The 24,260-nt window shown below is 46.4% G+C and overlaps 1 protein-coding gene across 3 annotated transcripts in view; it reads left to right on the forward strand.

The window, feature by feature from the left end:
• Positions 1–5,644, forward strand: part of IGF2BP1 (insulin like growth factor 2 mRNA binding protein 1) — a 41,614-nt gene extending 35,970 nt beyond the window's left edge. For 2 of the 3 annotated variants that reach the window (XM_025440283.3, XM_025440285.3), the window contains 6 exons: positions 459–581; positions 907–1,026; positions 1,794–1,868; positions 2,690–2,821; positions 3,042–3,155; positions 5,202–5,644. In XM_025440283.3, coding sequence (XP_025296068.1) covers positions 459–581; positions 907–1,026; positions 1,794–1,868; positions 2,690–2,821; positions 3,042–3,155; positions 5,202–5,294 — 657 coding nt within the window. In that variant the 3' untranslated portion in view covers positions 5,295–5,644. The remainder of the gene's footprint in view (positions 1–458; positions 582–906; positions 1,027–1,793; positions 1,869–2,689; positions 2,822–3,041; positions 3,156–5,201) is intronic. The other variant, XM_025440284.3, reaches the window with a different exon arrangement.
• The last annotated feature ends 18,616 nt before the right edge of the window (positions 5,645–24,260 follow it).

Consider the following 24,260-nt stretch of genomic DNA (forward strand, 5'->3'; position numbering starts at 1 on the left):
CGGGCTCCTGGTGCATGGAGCCTGCTTCTCCCTCTGCCTATGTCTCTGCCTCTCTCTCTCTCTCTCTGTGTGTGTGTGACTATCATAACTAAATAAAAATTAAAAAAAAAAAAGTTAAAGGGGATTGAGGATGTGGGGTACAGGAGAAAAGGTGAGTCCTGGATATCTAACGGAGATCTGTCCTTGCTGTGCCTTTTCATAGGAATGTTCTAGCATAGGGTAGTTGAGTAAATCGCCAGAGAGATGGTACATCTGAGGCTCTGGTGGACCCTTCTGGTTGGAGTTGCTGGTTCTTGGTCCAGCAATAATGTCCCATCACTCATGGCTCCACACTCTAGGTGTGTGTGAGAACCAGAAACACTCAGTCTCCTGTGTCCTCCACCTCACCCCTGCCCTCTGGGTTCAACTAGGCCCCTGCAGCCTGAGCTGACCTCTCCCTCCTCACCTTCCTTTCCCAGCTGCAGTCACATCTCATCCCCGGCCTGAACTTGGCAGCTGTTGGTCTTTTCCCAGCCTCGTCCAGTGCAGTCCCACCACCTCCCAGCAGTGTCACGGGAGCTGCTCCCTACAGCTCCTTTATGGTAGGTACAAGATCTAATTACAGGGGACCCCTGGGCCCTTCCATGGCCTCTGGTAGGGTCCAGTACCATGTGGGAGCTTGACACCTAGAGAATTCTTGAAGAGGGCAGGGAGGTCTGCGATGCCTCTCCTGGGCAGGATTCCCAGCCATGTGGCCGGCACCTGAGATGCTGGAGGCACTCTTCCTTCCCCTTTGTGCTTGCTGGGCCTGGGGAGTGCCAAGGAGCAGGTAGCCCATGTTATCTTCCCTTTGGGGAATGCTCACCTGGGGTGTGGAGGGGCTCCCGTATCCTTGGCCCATGGTAATGACGTGCTCTGTCTTGACAGCAGGCTCCGGAGCAAGAGATGGTGCAGGTGTTCATCCCTGCACAGGCAGTGGGCGCCATCATTGGGAAGAAGGGGCAGCACATCAAACAGCTCTCCCGTTTTGCCAGTGCCTCCATTAAGGTGACCTGCTCTGGGTCCTCCTGGGTCCTGGGACGATGGGAACACTGCATCCACCACCTATGTCCCTGGGTGCCACATGTGGCTGCTGTTGTGTGGCCTCTGTGTCTGAGGGATTGCAGTCCCCTTTGCTTTTGAACTTGCCAGGGCCTTTGGTGCTCCTCGGCTTTTGGGCAAAGAAGGAGGTGCAGTTGCAGTGTAGGAGGAGAGCCCGAGCTCTGGCACAGACTGATGTGGGTTCAGCCTCAAAGCTAAAGGGGCTCATCACCGCAGCCACTGGCATAATACTGTGAAGTGATGCAGTCAGGTATCCCTCGGTCAGTGCCTGGCAGTCAGTGGTTATGGATCCTAGCTGTTTTTTCACCTTCCTCGGCTATGGTCCAGTGTGGGGAGAAGGGAGAGTCTGTCCTCGTCAAACAAAGTTCTATTCCACAAGCCTAACTCCATTCGTATTGATGGTCCTAAAGGAGTTGGTCAGAGATTCTTCTCTGCTGAAGGGTGGTCCCCACCCTCTGAGCAGGACCCTACCAAACCCTCCCCAGGAGTTTGGGAGGGTGGGCAGTGGGGAGGCCCTGATTAGGAAACCTCCCTGGAACACATTCACGCCCATCTTCATCACATTTTTGGTGCAGGGGCAATGCCTGTGGGGCTCAGGGCCTTGGGTCTTGCCTCTCGTAGCCCTCAGAAGTGGGCGGTGGAATTGGGGTGGTGGCAGGGGGCTTGGGGGGTGGGGTGGAGAGTACCTCTTTGACCAGCTCTTTGCTTTCTAGATTGCTCCTCCCGAAACTCCTGACTCCAAAGTTCGTATGGTCATCATCACTGGACCCCCAGAGGCTCAGTTTAAGGTTCTCATCTTTCTTTTTCCAAAGAAGGGAACGGAGGTTGGGTGGGAGTACAAATCTGCCTGATGCTTTTTAAAAAAGTTTTAATTCATTTAAGTAATCTCTGCACTGAGCGTGGGGCTTGTACCCACGACCCCGAGATCAAGAGTCTCCTGCTCTATTGAATGAGCCAGCCAGGCTTCCCTGCTTAACACTTAGAGCTCCTGTGCAGGGACAGCCTTGCGATGCTGCTTTCAGTTTGGCATCGAACTCCTTTCCGTTGACTTCCTTACTCTTTTTACTTCTCGGGGTGAACAGAAATTGGGGATGGAAGGAAGCTTGAGTGCTTCTTTCTTGTACCCTGCCTTAGTTAAGCAAGATCTTTGATTCCAAATCCCCTCCTCTCCTTTTTGTCCTTGTACGTTGCTAGGCCCTGAACTTTTGGTCACATAGCCAGAGAGCTAAGAGTTAGGTCATCCCGACCGAGGCAGGGATGGAGAGAGAATGGGGATGCTCTAGCGGCTGTGTGGGGTATCCAACAGCCTGTCTTCTGGCTGATTCTTTTGGCTGCCTTATTCACATAAATGGGATCATCCTAGACCCTGCAGGGTTTTTTAGCTTATGAATTGTTCTGGGAAGTATGTATTCAGTTACTCTACCCAGGCTCTCTGGTCTTAGTATTCTTGGTCATGTTCCTATCACCTGTTGTGGATGGCTGATGCATCCCTGGGTTGGGCCCTTGGGGCGAATCTCCAAAGGGTGGAGCTTGGGGGCCTGTTTTCATGTTTACCCACTTCCCTTTTGTTATGTGTACGATCCGCTGATTAACAAGGACCTTCTCTCAGGCTCAGGGAAGAATTTATGGAAAACTCAAGGAGGAGAATTTCTTTGGTCCCAAGGAAGAAGTCAAGCTGGAGACCCACATCCGGGTGCCAGCGTCAGCTGCTGGCCGAGTCATTGGCAAAGGCGGCAAAACGGTGAGCCTTGGGGCCAGATTGGAAGTTTTGGGGTCTCAGCCTGCTCCCCTATCCTGTACAACTTTAGGACTCCCAATATGTTTCCTTACTTCTGTCCCCAAGCCCAGCTTTTGAGTCCTTCAGTTCCCCGTTAGTGACTTGCCTGCTGCCCCTCCCTGCAGGCCTCTGCATGCCTTCTTGATAGCACCCTGAGCTTCTTTCTGCCCCTTACTCCACCCAGGTGAATGAATTGCAGAATTTGACAGCGGCTGAGGTGGTAGTGCCAAGAGACCAGACCCCAGATGAGAATGACCAGGTCATTGTCAAGATCATCGGGCATTTTTATGCCAGCCAGGTACGTATGGCACTCTTGCCTTGTAGAGAGGCAGCAGGAGCCTGAGGATCAGAGAGGCAAAACTCCAGACGTTGACTTGGCATGGCTTTGAGTCCTGGGCACTACGCCTGCCTATGGGCTGGACCATTCTTTTCTAAGTGTGGGAGTGTGATGTGTAGATGTTTTGTCCTCCTTAGGGAAAGTGATTTGAGAACTTGTACATAGACTATATATTCTGTGTTACTTGCCATATATTAAGAGTTTTTTCATGTTGTTTGCCGTTAGTTCTTTGCTATCCCCTTTTGCACTGGACAAGAAATGAAATTGGTATTACCCACTCATCCAGTCTTGTCTGTGGAATAGTAATAGTAATGATGGTATTCCAGATTGCCTTTGTCCAGTACGGTCCCTTTGCCTTTCTCACAATGACTACTGCACCCCTGGTTACAGTTCTGCCTCCCCATTCCAGAACTCACCATCTCCACACCACCTCCAGAGGGCCAGTCAGCACTGCTCCGTATTGATTGGGACTGGCCCCAGAGTCTGGAAAGAGGGTGGATATCAAATTCAAATGCTCTGAATATTGAAAGTCAGAGTTTGAAAGGTGGTGGTAGTGAGGTTTTCCTAAAATTGGAACTGGAAGGGATATGGAGATTACCCTGGACACACCCCCTTCAGTTCAGAGGATACATACTTCCTAGCAGGCCTATGGCCTGGCTGGTGCTGCCTAAGCAGCCAAGGGCTGAATAGGAGCCTGGAACCCCAGCTCTCAGCTCCAGTGTGGTGTGGCTGCACAGCACCAGGAAGCAGAGGGCTTCCTTTGGAGGCAGAGGGCTTTGATTTCAAACCCCATGTGGCCTTTCTGCTGTACGGCCTTGGTAAGAAACTGCCGGTGACAATCCTTGGGGAAGCATTTTTTAAAAATTTAATTTATTCATGAGAGAAAGAGAGGCAGAGACATGCAGAAGGTGAAGCAGGCTCCCTTTGGGGAGCCCGATGCTAGACTTGATCTTAGGACCCCGGGATCATGCCCTGAGCCAAAGGCAGACTCTCAGCCACTGAGCCAGCCAGCTGCTCTAATCCTCAGAGAAGTATAACAAGAGCTGCGGTAGCATCTAAGATTTATGGGTGCATCTGATATACTAAGCACCATCCTTTGTGATTGACATAGATTAACTCATTTAATCCCTGTGACAACCTCATTTTACCAATGGAGGAGCATGAGGTGTGAGAAGGTAAAGGATAGATCCGAGTATGCAGAGCCAGGATGTACTCAGTACCGAAAGGGGTGGGGCGGGTATTTTTCATTTGTTAGACTGAATTAGAGGGAAACCTAGGTAAACCATCCACTTGCGGCTGACTGAGTAGGAAGTGACATAAATACAGAATCCAGAGCCTTTCCCCAACCTAGACCACCTTTTTCTTAAACCAAGAAACCAAGCACTACCTTTATGGAAGGAAACGATTCTTGGTAAACTGTTCAGTGCACCACACTTGCCATTGGCTTTGCTCGCAGCAGAACTCTGTTCTTAGGGAAGAAACCTTCAAGAAAAGAGGAGTCAGATCTTTGCATATTTTGTCTTTTTTTTTTTTTTTTTTAAATGGCAGAGTTTAGGTTTCACTTCTTGCTTGTAACTCCACGTCCAGACATTTCATCCCCTTTGCTGGGGATATTTTCATGGGTGTTGGAGCTCAGATCTGTGGGGAGGCCTCCTGCCTGATGACCCTCTGGCAAACATACTCCCGGAGTTTTATTTTAGATTCAGTGACATGTGTGGCAGTTTGTCAGTTTTTGAATTCTGGTGAATGAGTTTCTACTCTGGTCCCTCTGTCCGTTCTCCAGCCCTCCCTCCACACCCCATCTCCTGTCCTCTGTCCCATGCAGTAGCATTGCCCCCTGGGTGCTTAATGCCCACGGGGAGGCAGAGGAACTTTGGGGCCTGCTCACCCTTGCTCTTCCTGTTTGCTGTCGGTGTCTAGAACTCAATGGCCTCTCTCCCTGGGCTCGGGTTTTCTCTTATGTCTTTGGAGATCTTCACTCTTGCCTCCTGTCTGCTTCTCCTACAGATGGCGCAACGGAAAATACGAGATATCCTGGCCCAAGTTAAGCAGCTGCACCAAAAGGGACAGAGTAACCAGGCCCAGGCACGAAGGAAGTGACCAGCCCCTTCCTGTCACATCGACTCAAGGACAACGGGCTGAAATCGAGAGCGCGTTCTCCCCAGCAGGCCTGAGAATGAGTGGGAATCAGGGACACTTGGGCCGGGATGTAGATCAGGTTTGCCCACTTGCTTGAGAAAGAGACGTTCCAGTGAGGAACCCTGATCCCTCGGCCCCACATGCCCAACCAATTGGCCCAACACTGCCCACCCCTCAGGGTGTCACCATGGAAATTCTAGCTCAGGGTGCTTTTAAACGTGGATTGTTTTAAGTAAGTTCTCCAGGTCCCACCGAGAGGGTGGGTCAGACCCCAGTGGGAAGAGAAATAAAATTTCCTTCAGGTTTTTGAATCATGCAGAGGGGTGTTTTAATCAGCCTCAAAGGATGGTTTGCTTCTCAACCCTAAAATCCTTCCAACCTTCTCCTGCTTGGTCCGTTGATTAAAATACCTCTATTCTTGTGCCCTGACATAGCCTCTTCCTATATAGTCTCTTCCTATATTCACACAAATTGTTTTATCTGTACTGCTACTAGAAAAACTGGGAACTGACGCATTGCTTTGCTTACGTTATTGATTCAAAGGAGAAGACACACCAGCATCTATAGTTTAATTCCACTCCTTCCCTAACCAACCAATAGGAACAGCAGGGGATAAAGAATGGGGGAGAAATATGATTAAAATATATAGTAATCCACGTTTAAAAGGAGTGCCCTTATGGCTGATCTAGTCCAGATCACCATCTTGAAAAATTGGCGCAATTAAAATTTTTCCATTCTGTCGGGACTTCCCCACCAAGATTCCCTGCCCCATCACGTACTTCTACCCATCTAGGTGCACATGGGTGGTACTGAATGCTCAGCGGGATAGGGGCTGACCACTGTACTGTCCCTGATTCCCATCATTCTCAGGCAGATTTTATATTTTTTTAAAGTCTATTTTAATGATTGGATATGAGCACTGGGAAGGGGACATAACTCCCCTTGATAAAGTCTCAGTTCCATGGAGGACTTAGAGTGGCCCCAAAGGCTGCCACTGTGCCCTCACTCCAGCCCATGTTCTCCTATAAGGGCTGGTTCCCAGAGGCAGGAGTTGCGGGGCACTCCCCCACCACGGCACTGTTCCCTTGGTGGCGGTGGGATGTGGAACCCAACCCTGAGCTCCCGGTAAAGCTAAAGTCTGTCATCTGGCACGTATTATGAATATTCAGTACATTGGAGAGTATTTGCTTCTGTTTTTATGCTAGAGGCATATTTAACTGATGGCTTCTGCCTCCATGAATCATTGGCACGATGGTAGTTGTGCCTGAAAACAAAATTCAAAATACCAGCATCGTTATGCACAGAGAGGTAAATAAGCTTAATTTATTAATTTACCAGGCTCAATAAGATCCCGTTGGAAGTTCAGCCCTTGTGGAAGACGGCAGCCATCAGTTAAATGGGGTTAGGCCTCCCCCCTCCTAATATACTGATTGTCAATGCATATTAGCCAGGTGGTGCACTTTAGCTACCTTGGACAATGCTATCAAGTGTGCTGGGAAGGGAGGAAGGCCTCTCTCTGCATGTGGAAAAGCCCATGCGTGGAGTCCCCTCCTTCCAACACTGCAACAACGACAGTAGTGATAACGAGACAACCATGACATGTGGGCGGAGTCAGGTAATGCTGTGTGCGAAGTAAACTACCTCAAGGTATGAAGTTACCTCAGCAATTACTTTCCTTTTTGTTCCCCCCACCTTTTTTTTAATCTTTTTTTTCTTTGCGGCTTGCTGATATTTTATATAAAAAAAAAGAAAAAGCAAAGCAAAAGAGAAGCTGATAGTCTTGAATATATTATTTTTTTAATGAAAAGAAAAAAACAAGAAAGTTATGTTTCATAATTTCTTACAACATGAGCCAGTGTAAGCCTTTAGGATCTCTCTATGGAGAACAGGCCCTGTGGGAAAGGCAGCAAGGGCTGGCTCTTTGGGGGAGGAGGCTGAGGCTGAGCAGGTAGGCCCAAGGTTGAGAGAGTCTAGGGGGAGGCCCTGATTTCTTACTCCCAAATTCCTAAGCCACTGGCCTCCTGGGAACTCCTGCCTGCTGGGATTCAGAGACCTAGCAGAACTGTGGGCCTGCGGAGGCCAAATAACAGTACCCAGCAACCAGCCTCTGGGGTCCCCTCTCTTCCCTTTTTGGTTAAAGGGCATCCCAGCCAGTTTTCCCCACCAGTGGTACTGTTGAGATATTTAAAATATTGCCTCCGTTTTATCGAGGAGTGAAATAATAACTAAAAAATATACCCGTTTAAAAAGAACTCCATTTCTCTGTCTAGAAATATGGGAGCCAAGATTCCGTTGGTAGAAGAGACAAAACTGCTCTCTCACCCTCAGAGAGGTCCACCTGGTTTGTCATTGCAATCTTTCTTTTTCTTTTTCTTTTTCTTTTTCTTCTTCTTCTTCTTCTTCTTCTTTTTCTTTTTCTTTTCTTTTCTTTTCTTTTTTTTCTTTTTTCTTTTTCTTTTTCTTTCTTTTTCTTTTTCTTTTTCTTTTTCTTTTTCTTTTTCTTTTTCTCTTCTCTTCTCTTCACTTCACTTCACTTCACTTCACTTCACTTCTTTCTTTTCTTTTTTCATTTCAGTCCCATCTTGTTCTTTTTGGTCTATATCAACAGACCAAGGAGCAGACAGACTGCCCCTCCATCTCCTCCATCATCTTTAGATTGATCTGATTGATTTTAACAGTGGACCCAAACTAAAGGAATTCTTAATTTAGGGTGGTGGATGGTAAGGAGACATAGGAGGTATGGAAATGTGATTGGGGATAGGTTCTAGCCTCGCTCATGCCTTATCCCTTTGTCCTCATGACATTCCTTTATAACCTCCAGAATGGTCTTCCCCCAAAGAGAGGAGGGAAGCAGGAGAGCATTTAGGGGGTAATATCAGGCCAGTATAATTTGAGGTTCCCACCTGTCCTAACGACAAAAAAAAGGGTCTTCCAACTTCATCTCTGGCTCTCTATGCTTTATCCCAAAATGAAGCAGATAACATTCAGACATCGGCCATTTGGTGATTTAAGGTGAATTTCCAGCAGCAAGCATGCTTTAATATCTGGTTCAAAATACCAGCAGGAAAGAAAAAACAAACACCCACAGTACCTGAAATGTGATTGTTGCAGTGTTCAGTTTGGGATCCTGGTCCCTTCACACCTTAAGCCCACGTCCTTTTCCTGTGGCTGGTTCGGCTCCCAGAAGAGACCAGGAAGTGTGGCGAGGGACTGTCCCAATGTGAATTGAATTAGGCACAGCTGCCCTCAACACTGACGTTTGCCCAGCAGGAAGGTTGTGAAAGTTTATTCTATCAGAAGCAGAAGGAATATGGTTTGGTGGTTCAAGTTTAGGGGAGGTAGAGGACCTGTCTTGGTTGACCTACCTTGGACTCCTAGGCTAGGTCTCGGGCAGTTCCTTGTCCTGCACATCACCTCCATTTCCCCATCCTTGGTGAGATAAGTCAATGTGAAAAGCACTTGGGAGATTTGGATGATCTAAGAAAAGCGACTTTAAAAAAAACCACTTCTATACTCGAATATTATATATATATGTGTATGTGTGTGTGTGCGCTACATATATATTTTTTAAGAAAGGACCATCTCTTCAGGATCTATATTTAAATCTGTGGAACACACAGAAAACCAAAATGGTTTGATTCACTAACTTTAAAGCTGCATCTGACAGTTACACCCCGATGGCTTTAATCCCCTCTAGGGTCTAGTTGCCTTTTGCAGTGTGGGTTGTGGACTTGGCTCCTCATAGGGGTCTGGGTAGGAGAGCAGAGCATAGGGACAGGGAGCTTTATCCCCTGCTGCCCTCTCCTGCCCCCCCCCCCCCCACCTCTTTGTCTTGATTCCCTTCCCGAGAGCTCACCACTTGCTGGGGGCAGTTGGGAGCTATTCCTAGGTATGCCTCACTATTGGCAGAAAAGACCCCATGTAAAACCCAGAGAACGCTGGGGGCGGGGGGAACACTTCAGGTGGCTCTGTGTCCGTTTTCCTCTGTGCCAAAGACAGACAGAGGCTGAGAGAGGCCGCTTCTGAATCAAAGCAGTAGCCATTCTTTGACATATATGTGGGCTGTCTGAGAGGGGCTCTTGGAAATGAGCTAAAGATGCGTCCCTTCCCTTCTGAGGCTCCTCGGGGGGATGTGGGGGCGGTATTTGCCAAGGGGTAGGGAGCTGAGAAAGGGGTCCATTGGCTCCTGGTTGCACTTTGGGGAAGGAAGGGAAGTTTGGGGCTCCTCCATGTGGGAGTGCTCTCTGCCCCCCCCCCCCGCCCCCCACTGCAGAGATAGCATGGTGAGTTCCCTTCAGGCCTGGCAGACTGGCAGTGAGGAGGGGCCTCAGTTAGCTCTCCAGGGTGCCTTCCCCTCCTCCCACTCCAGACATACTCTCTGCCAAACTGGGAACCTGCAGTGCTATGTAACTACCTCACAGAGCCCCAGAGGGACCGCTCGACCTGTGGTCCACTCTTTCTCTCCCACCTCCCATCCAGGGGTAGGGGATCTCTTCATTCTCCAGAAGTGTTTTTGGGGAGATCCTAGTGGCTTTGACATTCAAACCACACAATGGTTTTTTGCCTGTTTGTTGAAAATGTAGAAGGAAGACAGCACAGCCTAACAAAAGTCATTGCAGGAAGATGGAAGACAAATCCTCGATGCCAGGGGAGGTAAAGCCATTTCCCTTCCAAACACTCGATGACTTAGATGCAGAGCATTTCTCTTGTATTCAGACTTAGAGTAACACCAGCTGAAAGCTTTGGTTTCTTTCCTTTGGATACATAAGGCTTCTCTGTCGGGGTACAGGGCAGGGGGGAGGCCTCGTGACCCAAGGTGGAGGTAGAGGGTGAGGGCCAGGTCCCAACCTTGACCTCCTTTGGGGCACAGCCTGATGATGGCACCATTCGTATGGCGCCTTAGTATGGTTGAATCCGGACTGACAAGACATGAAAGTTTTTTTGTTTTGTTTTGTTTTTCTGAAATGAAATAGCAGGAAGCTCCTTGGGAGCAGGTGTTTTGAGTAACCACAGGTGATGGATGCTACGAGTAGAAATGGATTAACTACCTCAGTCCTTACAATAAGATAAGATTGGAACAAGGGCAGGGACTCGTGCATGAGGGTATGAATCCCAGCCAGAAGTGAGTTGAGGCTTGTGCCACAAAAGGTTTGTTCTTGAGGAACAGGCAGGCCTGCCAGGATCCCCCACCATTGTCAGTTAGGCTGGAGGTCTGGCAGTTGGGTCTCTCCTTTCTGCCTGCCTTGCCCTGGGGTTCAATGTGTCACCCGTTTCCCTTTGGTTTGCCCCCTCTCACTTTTTGGACCAGAGAGGCTGGCTGAAGGTGAAATTGGGGGGCTTTGGCCTGGAACCCATCAACTCAGCCCTAGTGTCAGGAAGCCTGGGGAAGCCAGAGCTAAGACCTCTTCAGGGTTTCTTTGAGATACTCCACCTCCACTGTACCCCTTTCGCCGTCTTCATGGGGACAGTGGCTCTGGAAGAAGAGGTGGTGCAGGATCCTTTGTTCTGAGAGTCCAAGGCCCCGGTCCTCTGGTCGCTCAGGCATCTTTGTAGTCGGGGAGTCCACTGGGCGATCCCAGCCCCTCCCCACCCTCTAATGGACCTCCTCATAGAAGCCCCATTTCACTTTTGTTTTATCTACCTCTTAGCAAGACAATAGAGATAAATTAGGTAGTGGCAACTCCACTTGCTTAGGTTAGGGGGGGAAAAAGATTTCTTTTTCCAAAGGAAAAAAATATTACCTTAAAAATACTTTCCAAAAAATTAAAAAAACCAAAAAAAAAAGTTAAAAATTAAAAAAAAAAGAGGGAGACATTTTTCCAGTGATCACTGGATGTTTTAATTTCCCAAACTTTTCTCTTTTTTTCCCCCGTAAATAAGTTTCACTCTTGGGCGAGTTTCTCCACTTGTTTAAGATATGTGCTATTCTAACAGGTACGGCTTCCACAGTGCCCCCTGGCTTGTGTCCCCTTCCCCCACACCCTGTTCCTGCAGGTGAGTCTTAACCTGTGTTCACCCCAAGACCCTCCCAGCCAGGTGACTTCAGCCCCCCATCCCCCGCTGCCAAGAATAAAGACTTTGTGTGTTGGGGTGCTTACCTCTCAACTCACCATTTCCCCCTGTGGGGGTTGAGGGGCCACTTGTAACAGTTGTAACACTTCTGTGTAAATTTTATGTAACCCACTGTAATGTAAAGCTGTTCAAAATGAATTTCAGCAGATGATGAGTTAGCCTAATGAATAAACATCCTCTACCACCACTTGGATTCTCCCCTTTCTCCAGCATCTTCATCCTGGTCCTGGAAACCAGAATAAGTCAGAGGAGCCCCCCCTCCCCTGAGGCAAAGTGAATAGGTAATCCAGTCTTGAGACCTCACTTAAGAAGAGTGGGAAATGTGTTATGAATGCGAATCCTGGTGGGGGCTGGAAGGGGCTCCTGCTATCCTAGTCTGTAATTGCGGCCAGGTTGAAAATTGTACTTGGCTGGAAACCTGCCAGCCATCACCACCGGATTTTGATTGTACCCTTTCTCCCACCCTTTCATCTGTTCTTTGCTTTGTCCAGGGAGGTGGGGCAGCTGGCTCAGACTTTGCAAATTTGTTCTTTTGCTGGATGAGCACTCCAGCTTTTCCCGTGAAGGTTGTTTCAGCTACAATCCACTTCGTTCTGCTGTTTCAATTTCAAAATAAAAGGAAACTTCTATTGAAAGCTGCGTGTGTGTGTGTGTGTGTGTGTGTCTCTGGAGGGTTTTCAGGGCCTGGTAGCTAAGCTGCTTGGACCTTCAGTGGCTGACTTAGGCGTCAAAGCCCTGGTTCCCAGGGGGCAGAGTCCCTTAAATACAAACGAAGCATTTTTCTTAAATCAGTCAACAGGAGTGGCTTTTAGATAGTGCACTGCTGTTAACTTCCTTTGCATGCTAGAGTAAGGCCTCCACCGTGAAAGATGTTGCAAAATCACAGTTCAGAGCAGCTCTGCAGTTGCTCTGGACTTAAAGAAGAGGTGTTGCCCTTCCTGACACCTGCCCTATAAAAAACTATGCAAATGGCTGCTTTTTCCTTCCTCTATGATCCTGCCCTCGCCTATTTTCCCTTTGGAATGTCAGGTCCATGGAGGGACAACCTCTCATGTGACACAACTTACTCTCCCAACTTGCCTCCCTTACTTCTTGGTCCAGCCCTTTTGGCTCTGACTTTCAAAGATGATGTGACCGTACTGGGGGCAACATTGTTGAGTAAATAGATGGGCCCTGGTGCCAGTTATGGTGTTGTGAAGTCTCGTGTAAAGTGGACACACTAAGAATGGCCAGTCCTTCCCACTTAGGTTTTATGTCTGCTCCGGGTCTTGAGCAGATGAGTGAAGCCTTCACCTCCCATGTGGGACAGTGGGGAGTACTTGCTAAGAAGGGTTATGCCAGTCTCTGCCTTTCCAACTGCTGCTTTCTCCTCCCTCTACATCTTCTCTTTTTCCCTACTTAACCCAGTTTTGTTTGAAAAAGCTTTAAAGTGGATCTGGTGTGTGTGTGGGGGGGATTCAAGTCATTAGGCTAGGTTCAGTGTTGCTGTTAACTTGGGCCTTGCCAAATAATTGGATCCATGTTGGGAATGTGATTTTCAAGTCTTGGTGGGAGCATTATATAGGAGGTATTAGTTCCCTGCCTTGTTTCAGAAATCATGAAGGTAGCTTACACGTGGAAATAAAAGCCCCATGGATACTTTTCTGATAATGGTCAATGTTGAGATAAAGATTGTGCCTCTTAGACATGTTGAAGGCATTAGAAGCCTTGCATTATGGAATGTTTAACTGTCACAGCAATCCTCATGAAAATGACCCCCATTTTATAGATGATGATCTCCGAAGATTAGAGAGATTATGTTACTAAAGCCACAAGGCATTTGATTCTAGAATCTCTGCCTTTAAGAGCTAACCACCATCTCTGAGGGAAACTTTGACCATTCGGGTGAATGATCAACGGTCAATCTACAAGCGGCTCTTTGTATCTTTACTGGTCAAATGAGTCAGAACTGGCTTTGGTCTTGCCTTGTCATGGGTGCTTGAGCTTGACAAATTTGATGCTCAGTGTGGGGCCCATAACACCATGGTGCCCTTAAAAAAAGACTTGGAAACTTCATTGGCTGGCACAGGGGATAATATACCGGCCCCAGATCTGGTAGTACAGCCCTCACCTAAATAGTGGCCAGAGGGCAGCTATCCTATTTGGGAACTGCAAAGGTCATGGATTAGATTAGTGTATCGAATTTTGTGGAACCTGATAGTTGATGCCACCTGTTGATGTTTGGAGGTCAAGTGGCTAGAGGTAGTATTGGTGCCTTCAGGTGTTAAAAGTGAGTTGAGGGGCGCCTGGGTGGCTCGGTTGAGCATCTGAATTTTGATTTTTAGCTCAGGTCATGATCTCAGGGTCCTGGGATTGAGCCCCTAGTTGGGCTCCGTGCTCAGTGTGGAGTCTACTTGAGATGGTCTCTCTCCCCTTCCCCCCCGTTCTTGCTCTCTTTCTTTAAATAAAAAGTACATATTTTAAAAAGTGAGTTTGATACTGAGTTGATGATGGTAACTTAAAGCCAAAGGAAATGCAAAGCTGTACAAGTTGCTTCCCCCTGGGTTCAGGTATTGCATAGACCCCCTGAGCTGCCTCTGTTAAAACTACCTCGTTTGTGTTTCTGTTTAAAAAAAGCACCTAAGAGTTTGGGAAGAAAACTCTCAGGGAAGGGGCACCTGGGTGGCTTGGTGGTTGAGTGTCTGCTTTTGACTCAGGTCATGATCCCGGGGTCCTGGGATTGAGTCCCGCATTGGGCTCCCCACAGGGAGCCTGCTTCTGTCTCTGCCTCTCTGTATCTCATGAATTAAAAAAAAAAGCCAAAAACAAAACAAAAAGCAGCAGTGGGCAGGCTGGGGGGGGTGGGGGCGCGGCAGTGGTGGTGCTGGTGCTAGAGATAAGATGAAGTAATTTTGCCAGTGAAGAGTCCAGCCCATTTATTTATTGTATGAACTGTTGTAATTGATAGTAACATGTCTCATAGGCTGGAATTGTGAATGTGTATGAAATGCTAGAAAGTTCCTCCGGGGTTCATGATTTCCGTCTGTGATGCGTTTTTTTTAAAGATTTTATTTATTTATTCATGAGAGACACAGAGAGGCAAAGATACAGGCGAGGGAGAAGCAGGCTCTCTGCAGAGAGCCCAATGTGGGACTCAATCCCAGAACTCCGGGATCATGACTTGAGCCGAAGGCAGGCACTCAACCACCAAGCCACTCAGGTGGCCCTGATGCATTTTTTTTTTAATCTTCACAGGAAAGTTTTTATTTTTTCTTTATACATTATATATATTTCTTTTTCTATAGCAGCCATATATAATTATGGACTCTTTTTTATCGAGCATTATTAATTTTAGGTGTAGCACACAGCTGTTTGTAGTGTGTACACACTGTAGAGTGATCACCACAGTAGATCTAGTTACCATTCCTCACCATAAAAGTGACCTGAAACCCCTTTTTGTCCACCCACAGCCTCCTTCCCTTCTGATAAGTGACAGTCTATTCTCTGTGTCTGTGAGTTTTGTTTTGCTTCTTAGATTTCACATACAAGTGAAATCATATATTTGTCTTTCTCTGACTTATTTCACTTAGCATAACATCCTCACAGTCTTATTTGTGTTGTCACAAAAGGCAAGATCTCGTTCTCTTTTTGTGGCAGAGTAATATTCCATTGTGTATATAGGCCACATCTTTATCTGTTCTCCCGTTAATGGCCACTTAGGTTGCTTCCACATCCTGGCTATTGTAAATTATGTTGCAATGAACATAAGGGTGCAGAGATCTTTTTGAGTTAGCATTTTCATGTTCTTTGGGAAAATACCCAGAAGTGGAATTGGAATTGCTGGATCATATGATAGATCTATTTTGAATATTTTGAGGAACCTTTATATTGTTTTCCATAGTGACTGCACCAATTTACATTCCCACCAGCATGTGTGTGAGGGTTCCCTTTTCTCCACATCCTCCCTGACACTTGTTATTTCTTGTCTTTATAATGATGTCTTATTGTTTGGCAAGTTAAAGATCTCATTCTTAGTAGCCTTGGCTGCCTGCCAGTGGGAGCAACCACAACCAATAAGCCCCAACAAGACTCAGGGCCTGCTTGCCAAGTAAAGTGTCTTGAAACAATGAATTTCTCTGACAGTCAAGGAAAAACTGCTGTGTGTGTGTGTGTGTGTGTGTGTGTGCGTGGGTGTGCATTTTAACAAAGTAAAAAACTCTGTGTACCTAATTCAAAACTTGTAGTTCCTGACAAAAGTTGACCTATTCATCTTGCTGTAAAAAAGGCTATCTTGGTTTCCTATGGCTGCTGCAACAATGACCCCAATGTTGGTGGCTTAAAACCACAGTTCTGGAGGCCAGAAGTCTGAAATCAAGGTGTAAGCAAGTCAGTTCCTTCTGAAGACCCTTAGACCTATGCCTCACTTCTCACTTCTGGTGGTTGACAGCAGTCCTTGGCCTTCCTTAGCCTGCAGATGAATCACTCCAGTCTCTGCCTCCATCTTCATGTGGTTTTCTCTGTAGCTCTCTGTTTCTCCATCCTGTGAAGACAGTTGTCATTGATTTAGAGCCTACACATCCAGGAGGATCTCATCTTGAGATCTTACAGACATCTGCAGAGACCCTGATTTCAAAGAAGGTCACATTTTTAAAAAGAATTTATTTATTTATTCATGAGAGACCCAACCACCGAACCACCCAGCTGTCCCATAAAGTCCCATTCTAAGGTCTAGGGTGGACGTATCTCTTGGGGAGATGCCATTCAACCCAAACAGAGGCAATATGATATGGGACTAGGCCCACCTGCCCCTGAGGAGTTGGCTCTAATGTATTTTAACACCTCTTCTGGAGGCTGATAAGATCACAATGGAAAGAGAGAAGTGTGACCACCCAACTAACCAACTATGGAATAGGATGCATGGAAGGTAGGGACCCTGGTTGCCAAAGCATTTGGTGAAAAGGGGACCAACTGTTACTTAGCTATTGCCCCAAGATCCCAGTGTTTTGGGTTGGTGACTGGAGTTACAGAAGAAGGGAAGAGGATTCCATAAAGCTAAGAAAAACAGCATGGTGGTTGTTCACCCTTTTGCCCCACAGGGAAAAGAAAAATTCCTTCTTGCCTGTGGCTGTGACCACAAGTGAAACTCCCTGGAGGTCAAAGACAGTTATTTATGCAGAAATGTACTAAGGTCTGCTCTTAAAATGTGTGAGAAAGGAGGAACATTGGGGATGGTTTTGGGCAAAAGCTTAATATCTTAGTCCACCTGGGCTGTTATAACAGGATATCATTAACTGTGTGGCTTATAAACCACAGAAATTTATTGTTCACAGTCCTGGAGGCTGGGAAGTCCAAGATAAGTCACCTGCAGATTTGATGTCTGGTGAGAGTGTGCTTCCTGGTTCCTAGACAGCCATCTTGCACCCATCCTGCACATGGTGAGAGGGTGAGGGAGCTCTCTTAGATCTCTTAACAAGGGCACTAACCCCGACAATGAAACAATGGCCTGCCCAGGGGGAGCTCTCTGATAATACTCCTGGGCAATGATAAGGGGAAGCTTATAACTTCCCTTGGGTCACTGTAACTTGGATTTATTTTATTTGTTTTTTCATTCATTCATTCATTCGTTCATTTGTTCATGAGAGACACAGAGAGGCAGAGGCAAAAGCAGGCCTCCCCCCAGGCAGCCCGATGTGGGACTCAATCCCAGATCTTGGGATCACACCCTGAGCCAAAGGCAGCTGGCCAACCACTGAAGCCACCCAGGCGTCCCTCAGCCTGGATTTATTATGGAAAACATAAGCCACCAGATGATGTGATAGTCATTCAGGGTCAGATTGACTGGCTTGTTTGATTGGCACGAATTGTCAGGGACAATTACATCTAGAAAATTTCAGCCACTGAGCAAGCAACTCCCCAAAATAGAAGCCCAGATGCATATCAAGGTAAATCCCCTCCAGGCTAAAGAGGAGAAAAAGAAACAAATTGAAGGTCCAGGCTGGAGGACAATGTGGACTTGGCATTTATGCCGAGAAGTCCTCAAAGAAGAAATTGATGGTTTTTCCACAAGAGAAATTCTATCAGGTCATAAGAAGGCCAGATAATTTAAAGATCTGGTCTGTAGGGATGCCCGGCTGGCTCAGTCAATAGAGAGGGCAAATTTGTTCTTGGAGTTGTGAATTTGAGCCCCATATTGGTTGTAGAGTTTACTGATAAACAAAATCTTGGGCAGCCCTGGTGGCTCAGTAGTTTAGCGCCACCTTCGTTCGGCCCAGGGCGTGATTCTGGAGACCCGGGATCAAGTCCCACGTCGGGCTCCTTGCATGGAGCCTACTTCTCCCTCTGCCTGTGTCTCTGCCATTCTCTCTCTCTCTGTGTCTCTCACGAATAAATAAATAAAAATCTTTTTTAAAAAATCTTAAAAAAAAAAAAAGATCTGGGGGGTAGCAGGTAAAGATGCCTGGCCAGCTTTGGCATTATGTGGACAAATGGGAGGACCAAGGGAGCTTAGAACACCTGTCGAGGCCTGTGCTGTTCTGATTGGAGTTTTCCAATGCCTTCACACTACCCTTCTACCCAGATGTCACCACCCCCTTCAATGACAAACAGGACTAGGGTAAAGGCACCTGGGTGGTTCACTCAGTGTCCAACTCTTTTTTTTTTTTTTAAGAATATTCTCCCCCCCCTTTTTTAAAAATTTTATTTATTTATTCATGAGAATCAGAGAGAGAGGTAGAGAATTGGGCAGAGGGAGAAGTAGGCTCCCTGCAAGAAGCCTGATGCAGGACTCCATCCCAGGACCCTGGGATCATGACCTGAGCCAAAGGCAGATGCTCAACCAGGTGCCCCAAGCGTCCCAACTCTTCTTCTCAACTCAGGTTTTGATCTCAGAATTGTGAGTTCAAGCCCCACGTTGGACTCCATGCTGGTCATAGAGCCTACTTTTAAAAAAGAAAACACAGGACTAGGGCAGAAGCCAAGGTCCCTTCTTTCCTAAGGAGGGCTGGAAAGCCGTCTGTACTGGTCAAGGTATGCTGGGGATTTGATGACAACAAAGGTGGCCAAACTTTTCCCTACCTTTTGGATAGATAACCTGGGATAATCTCTTTATCTCCAATTCAGTTTATTGGGAACTTTAATTCCATCTGGCAATTCTTATTTCCCTTATCAGGTAACAATGTATTCACAGGGTCCAAGGATTCAGATTTAGATACCTTTGAGTATCCATTATTTTGCCTACCAGAGATGTCTTTTCAGAGTGGCACTACCATCTCCATCTGCACGGGACATGGGTGCCATACTGGTAGAGGACTCTTAGATGGACATCACATTTTTGGATTTTTTTGGTAAATCTTTGCAGCAAAACATACCTATTCTGTTAATAGTTTAGTAGTGAGCAGCACCTGGGACGTGTGCTGGCCCTTTTAGGCTTGCATCATCCCCAGGCAGCAGGTGCCACTGAAGGATAGCCTGAACTAAACAAGGAAAAGGTGGAAGGGGTAACTAACTAGATAGCTGAGGCTCAGCTTCCAGCAGAACACAGTTCAGACATTTTGGTCTCTGAGTGTGGCAATTCCCTGGAAGTTCCCTCCCATTGATAAAAGCTGGGATTCCTGGGTGGCTCAGTGGTAGAGCATTTTTCTTCGGCTCAGGTGATCCTGAGGACTCAGGATCAAATCCCACATCAGGCTCCCTCCACAGGGAGTCTGCTGCTTCTTCTGCCTATGTCTCTGCCTCTCTCTCTGTGTCTCTGGTGAATAAATGGATAGTCTTTTTTTTAAAGCCCTTTAATTGTGAGTTTGAAGAGGCCTGGCATGTCTAAAAGGGACCCAAATGACATAATTAATCCCCTCACTCCATCGTTTCTCCTCTCACATCATCCTCTGGGAAATGGCTTCCAGCATTTGCAAGTAACAAAGATCTCAGGAGGGAGGTTAGCAACTCTAACCTGGTGCTTTTTTTGCCCCTCCACCCCCACTCTGCCCCTAACCCCAGCTCTGCTTGCTGGATTTGGGCAGTTGTAGACATTGATGATTGGCAATCCAAAGTGACAACTTCTAAGGTGATCTTTCCTGGCAGAGGTGACAGGTAGGTGTTCTAGGGTGGTACAGGGCATTTCAGAAAGACACACCTGAGGATGAGGCTGGGTGTGTGGTGTGGGCCAGACATGGGAGGACTGCAGACAGGGTGACGTGCTGGCTGCAGAGGCTGGACAGTCACATGGCTGTGGAAGGAGGGAAAGGACCCCACCCATTGGGAGAAAGAAAAGTCTTAGACTTCAGGAGGTTGGCTAATGAGGCTAAGTCACGTAATTTGACAAAGGGTTTGCAAGATTTGTGAGACTAAGTGGGCCACCCTGTTATTTTTAACCCCACCAAGTAGCCTAGATGGAGAGCCCCACATCTGCCTGGATGAGGACAGCCGGTGGCGAGTTTTGACAGTTCAACAGGCAAGGGCAGATGGCAGGGAGCTTTGCATGATGGTCCTGCAGGAGGCTAGGAAGAACAAGGAAGTAGCACTGCCAGCAATGGCGGTATCCAGAAGCGTCTACCCTTGTAGAGCTTCAGGAAGGGAAAACAAGATGATACAGCAAATTTGGAGGTAACTAAGGGTGGGAGACAAGACAGATAGGAAAGCTGATCAAGGCTCGAAACCCAATCCAGAGAAGGCAGGAAAAAGGGGACTCAGGTTGGTTTCCATATTGTCAGTCTTCAGGAAGAAGGGTCTTGCCCAGAAGACATCCTTGTTTCCTGAATGTCATCTGAAGATGAAGCCATACCTTCACAGGCAAGTACCAAACTCTTTACCTTCTTTTTTCTCCTTTTTGCCCTGATGGCTATTGTGGCTGGTTTGCTACTTGTGTCAGAAGCCAAAATTCTTTTCTTTTTTTTTAGATTTTATTTATTTTGGGGAAGGGGCAGAGAGAGATCTCAAGCAGTCTCCACACTGAGCACGAAGCCCAATGCATGGCTTGATCTCATGGCCTTGGGGTCATAACTTGAGCCGAAGGCACATGCTTAACTGACTGAGCCACACAGGCGCCTCTGTAGACATCACATTTTTACATTGAAGGCTTGTGGTAACCCTGTATTGAGCAAGTCAGTGATGCCATTTTTTCTAACAGCATTTGCTCATTTCATGTTTCTGTGTCAGGTTTTTGTAATTCTTACAATGTTTCAAACTTTTTTGTTGTTATATTTGTTATGGTGATGTGTGATCAGTGATCTCTGATGTTACTATTGGGCTTGTTTTGGGGTTTTATGAACTGTACCCATATAAGATGGCAAACTTATCCATAAATGCTGTGTATCTTCTTACTGCTCTACCAACCATCTCTTTCCCTCTCTTCAGGCCTCCCTATTCTCTAAGACACAAGAATATTGAAATCAGGCCAATTAGGAAGCCTATGTGGCCTCTAAGTGTTTAAATAAAAGGAAGAGTTGCATGTCTCTCACTTTAAATTAAAAGCTAGAAATGACGAGGCTTCGTGAGGAAGGCCTGTCAAAAGCTGAGGGGTGCTGAAAGCCAGGCCTTTTATGCCAGTCAGCCAAGTTGTGAATGCAAAGGAAAAGGTCTTGGAGGAAATTAAAAGTGCTACTCCAGTGAACACAAGAATGAGAAGTGAAACAACCTTATTGCTGATATGGAGAAAGTGTTAGCAGTCTGGATAGAGGATCAAACCAGCCATGACATTTCCTTAATCCAAAGTCAAATCCAGAGCAAGGTCCTACATTTCTTCAATTCTGTGAAGGCTGAGAGAGATGAGGAAAGTGCAGAAGAAAGATACGAGGCTAGCAGAGATCAGTTCACCAGAAAGAAGCTATCGCCATAACCTAAAAGCATAAGGTGGAGCAGCAAGAGCTGATGTAGAAGCTGCAGCAAATTATCCAGAAGGTTTAGCTCGGATAATTCATGAAGGTGGCAACACTCAACAACAGAATTCAATGTAGGCCAAGCAGCCTTATTTGGGAAGAAGATGCTGTCTAGAACTTTCAGAGCTAGAGATAAGTCAATGCCTTGCTTCAAAGCTTCAAAGGACAGTTGACTCTCTTGTCTGGGCCTGATGCAGCTGGTGACTCTAAGTTGAAGCCAATGCTCATTTATCATTCTGAAAATCTTAAGGCCCTTAAGAAATATGTTAAATCTACTCAACCTGTGCTGTGTAAATGGAACAAAGCCTGAATGACAGCACATCTGTTTACAACATGGTTTACTGAATATTTTAAGCGCACTGTTGAGTACTGCTCAGGGGAAAAAAAAGGTTCAAGACATTACTGCTAATCAACAATGCATCTGGTCACCCATGAGCTCTGGTGGAGATGTTCAGTGAGATTAATGTGGTTTTCATGCCTGTTAACACAATATCCATACCGCAGCCTAAGGATGAAGTCATTTTGACTCTCAAGCCTTATTATTTAAGAAATACATTTTAGAAGGCTTTTGTTGTCATAGATAGTGATTCCTCTGGTGGATCTGGGCAAACTCAATTGCAGACTTTCTGGAAAGGATTCACCATTTTTTAAAATTTATTTATTCATGAGAGACAGAGAGAGAGAGGCAGAGACCAGACAGAGGGAGAAGCAGGCTCCATGGAGGGAACCCGATGTGGGACTCGATCCTGGGATGCCAGGATCACGCCCTGGGCTGAAGGCAGGCACTAAACTGCTGAGCCACCCAGGGATCCCCTGGATTCACCATTTTAGATGCTGTTAACATTTTGTGATTATGGGAAGAGAGCAAAATATCAACCTGAACAAGAGTTGGAGGAAGTTGATTCCAGCCCTCATGGATGACTCTGAGGGACTCGACTTCAGTGGAAGAAGTCACTGCAGATGTTGTGGGAACAGCAAGAGAACGAGAACTAGAAGTAGAGCCTGAAGATGGGACTAATTGCTGCAATCTCAGGATAACTTGAACAAATGAGGAACTGCTTCTTACAGATGATCAAAGTGGTTCTTTTTTTTTTTTTTTAAGATTTTATGTATTTGAGAGAGTGAGAGAGAGGGAGCATGAGAGGGGGGAGGGTCAGAGGGAGAAGCAGACTTCTCACTGAGCAGGGAGCCTGACGTGGGGCTCGATCCCAGGATCCCGAGATCATGACCTGAGCTGGAGGCAGATGCTTAACTGACAGCCACCCAGGCACCCCAATGATTTCTTTTTTTTTTTTTTTAAGATTTTATTTATTCATGAGAGACAGAGAAAAAGAGGCAGAGACAGGCAGAGGGAGAAGCAGGCTCCCTCCGGGTAGCCTGATGTGGAACTCTATCTCAGGACCCTGGGATCATGACTTGAGCAGGAGGCAGACACTCAACCACTGAGCCACCCAGGTACCCCTAGAAAGTGGTTTCTTGAGATGGAAACTACTCCTGGTGAAAATACTGTGAAGATTGTCAAAATGATGACAAAGTTTTGGAATATTGAAGAAACTTAATTGATAGGGACACCTGGGTGGCTCAGTGGTTGAGCATCTGCCTTCAGCTCAGCACATGGTCCTGGAGTCCCGAGATTGAGTCTCACATCTGGCTCCTGCATGGAGCCTGCTTTTCCGCCCTCTGCCTATGTCTCTGCCTCTCTCTGTGTGTCTCATGAATAAATAAATAAAATTTTAAAAAAGAAACCTGGGATCCCTGGGTGGCGCAGCGGTTTAGCGCCTGCCTTTGGCCCAGAGCGCGATCCTGGAGACCCGGGATCGAATCCCACGTCAGGCTTCTGGTGCATGGAGCCTGCTTCTCCCTCTGCCTATGTCTCTGCCTCTCTCTCTCTCTGTGTGACTATCATAAAAAAAAAAAAAAAAAAAAGAAACCTAGTTTATAAAACGGGATTTGAAAGAATTGACTCCAATTTTGAAAGAAATTCTACTGTGGGTAGTACTAAAATAGCATCACATGCTATGGAGAAATCATTTGTGAAAGGAAGAGTCAATTGATGCAGCACAAACTTTATTGTTGTCTTATTAAGAAATTGCCACAGCCCCACCCCAACCTTCATCAGTCAGCAGCCGTCAACATCAAAGCAAGATCCTCCACCAGTAAAAGATTATAACTTGCTGGAAGTTCAGATGATAATTAGCATTTTTCTAGCATTAAAGTATTTTTAAATTAAGTACTTTTTTTTAGACATAATGCTATTGCACACTTACTAGGCTACAGCAAACTGTAAGCATAATTTTTTTTAAAAAGGTTTTATCTATTTATTCATGAGAGAGAGAGAGAGAGGCAGAGACACAGGCAGAAGGAGAAGCAGGCTCCATGCAGGAAGCCCCGAGGGACTCGATCCCAGGACTCCAGGACCATGCCCTGGACGGAAGGCAGATGCTCAACCACCGAGCCAGCCAGGCATCCCTAAGCATAATTTTAGATGCATTGGGAGACCCTAAAATTCATTTGCCTCATTTTAATTACAATATTTACTTGATTATGATGGTCTGGAGCCAAGTGCACAATGTCTCTGAGGTATACCTGTACTACTTTTTTTTTTTTGAGATATAATTGACATTTAACATTATGTTTATGTTAGTTTCAGGCATACAACAATGATGATTCAATATTTGTGTAACTTTTGAATACTTCATTCTTTTTTTTTTTTTTTAAGATTTTGTTTATCTATTTGAGAGTGAGTGAACATGAGAGAGAGAGAGAGAGTAAGGAGAGGGTGGGTGGTGGAGGGTAGAGAGAGAAGCAGGCTCCCCGTTGAGTGGGGAGCCCAAAGCAGGGCTCAATCCCAGAACCCTGAGATCATGACCTAAGCTGAAGGCAGATGCTTAACCGACTGAACCACCCAGGTACCCATTTTTTTTTTTAATGAACTAATTTGTTTTTAAGGTTTTATTTTAGTTACTTACTTATTTACTTATTTATTTACTTATTTATTTGAGAGAGA

This window comes from Canis lupus, chromosome 9, assembly GCF_003254725.2.
Source record: "Canis lupus dingo isolate Sandy chromosome 9, ASM325472v2, whole genome shotgun sequence".
NCBI lineage: Eukaryota > Metazoa > Chordata > Mammalia > Carnivora > Canidae > Canis > Canis lupus.